Below are 1,904 nucleotides of genomic sequence, written 5' to 3' on the forward strand. Positions count from 1 at the left end.
CAGCCCATGTCTTACTTAATATGACAGAACCAGACCAAGAGCCCGGGCAGTATGGGGTTGTGGATATGCGAAGTCGGATGCCCCGAAGAAACACCCGAAATGACCACTAGGTAAGGTAGTCCATACTTACTTAGAACGAGGTTTCCTGTCCCGGTCATCTTGAGGTTTTTAGATGAAATTTGCAGTTCGGAAAAACCAGCTTACTCACAAAATCTTAGTGGAACTCAAAATGAAGTCGACACTGCCTTTGATCCTGACTGTTTCCTTTTGGCCTTTGGCCATATTTGCTGACCCAAGTGTGAGTTCTCGCGGGCTGGTCTGGAGATATCAGAGAGTAGTATGCCGAATGCAAACTTTCAACTAATATTTTAGTTCTTTTTCTTCACCAACCAATCTGGCACCGTTTTCGATGGTATCTCGTCCGGATGCAACTTGGCGCTATCAGCCCCTGTCCCAGAATGCCCCCGAGAACTCTTGAACCTCCTCGGAGGTGGCAGCTATCACACGGTACTCAATGAGACTGTCATGGGCGTTCTTTGCAGAACTGAGTGTTCGCCAGCATTGGCGACGTACAGGAGCAATGTCGTCTCTCAGTGCGCCAAAGACCCTCAACCCAGAAGTGGCTATCCGTCAACCTACTGGGTTGACTCTGTCACTGCTGTCCGGACGCAGATGTGTCTGAAAGACTCCAAGACTGGAGAGTACTGCACTCGTTAGTAAAGTCCTCTTGTGAAGCGCCCCTAGTCCATGGTCTAATATGCACGGAAGAGTATCTCGAGCGAGTTCTCGGCGATGCTACGAGTCCAGCGGATCTGCTCGGTGGGTATTCCACTGCCCAGCTCTGCTCCGAGTGTCTGGTCAGCCTATTCCGCCATCAACAATCGACCCCGTACTCAAACTATGACCCCGAGATGGCTCAGGCGTGGGCGGCCATTCAGTCAAAGTGCAGTCTCAGTCTTCCAACGGCAACTCAGACACTGAAGACGAATGTGACATCGCTTGGGAATTATGCTCTGCCTGGTTATGCAACTGCAGTGTGTGTTGCAGGCCGCACGTACACGGTGGCTGCTGGTGACAACTGCATTAATATCTCAACGAAGAGTGGCGTTTCGACTGGCTCGTTGATCACGCTAAACAGCCTGCGGATGGACTGCACGAACATCTTTGCTGGTCAAGTAAGTTCTCGGGTTTACTCGCTCTGGTGATTGATGCTAGGGCTCGGGTTGACTGATGTCGGCGATATGTAGAGTCTCTGTCTCCCACCTACTTGCACTAGTTACGTGGTCCAAAGCGGCGACAACTGTTTGAAGGTCGCCACGCAGTTCAACACGACCTACCAGCAGGTCATCGCTTGGAATCCAAGTAAGTCCTTAACATGCTGTGGAAATAATGCCATTTCAATCAGCCCTTTCTGACCGGCAAACCAGCTGTTGATAGTTATTGTACCAACTTGATTGCCGGCCAGAACATCTGCGTTGGGCCGCCGGGCGGAGTTCTCAACTTCACTACAATCCCAGGCGCAACCGTAACTAAGACTGCGAACTATGCGACCGCTACGGCTGATAGACCAACACCTGTCGCGAGCGGAACCACAACTAAATGTGGCAAGTACTGGGAAACCAAATTCGACTTCTACTGTAGTATTGATCAGAGGATTGGGGAATTTTCGATATTTGATTGTGTGAAGAATCATTCGACGTTGTTGGGTTGAGCGCTGTCGAGAAGCTCCGAAACGCGCTACGTGGCACTAGCACGATCTACCGCGTGGCGTCTCTGCGCACGTCCCGACGCGATGGATCTCGAGCCAGATTCGACGTCCATCACCGTTGCGAGGGAGGCGGTGGCAGCGAGCGACGAGGACCTGCCATCACGAAGGGTGCGAAAGCCATCCGCGAAAGCCCAAC

The 1,904-nt window shown here is 51.7% G+C and overlaps 1 protein-coding gene across 1 annotated transcript; it reads left to right on the forward strand.

Moving 5' to 3' along the window:
* Window positions 1–229: 229 nt before the first annotated feature.
* BDZ83DRAFT_733857 (uncharacterized protein) lies at window positions 230–1,692 on the forward strand (the record flags this gene model as incomplete). The annotated part of the gene is made up of 5 exons (XM_060512929.1): window positions 230–298; window positions 373–712; window positions 769–1,175; window positions 1,248–1,362; window positions 1,428–1,692. Coding segments are annotated over 5 exons (1,194 nt in total), but the record flags the coding sequence as incomplete, so codon positions are not given.
* Between the last annotated feature and the right edge of the window lie 212 nt (window positions 1,693–1,904).

Source organism: Colletotrichum acutatum (genome assembly GCF_030867785.1).
Source record: "Colletotrichum acutatum strain CBS 112980 chromosome Unknown BDZ83scaffold_108, whole genome shotgun sequence".
NCBI classification, from domain to species: Eukaryota; Fungi; Ascomycota; class Sordariomycetes; order Glomerellales; family Glomerellaceae; genus Colletotrichum; species Colletotrichum acutatum.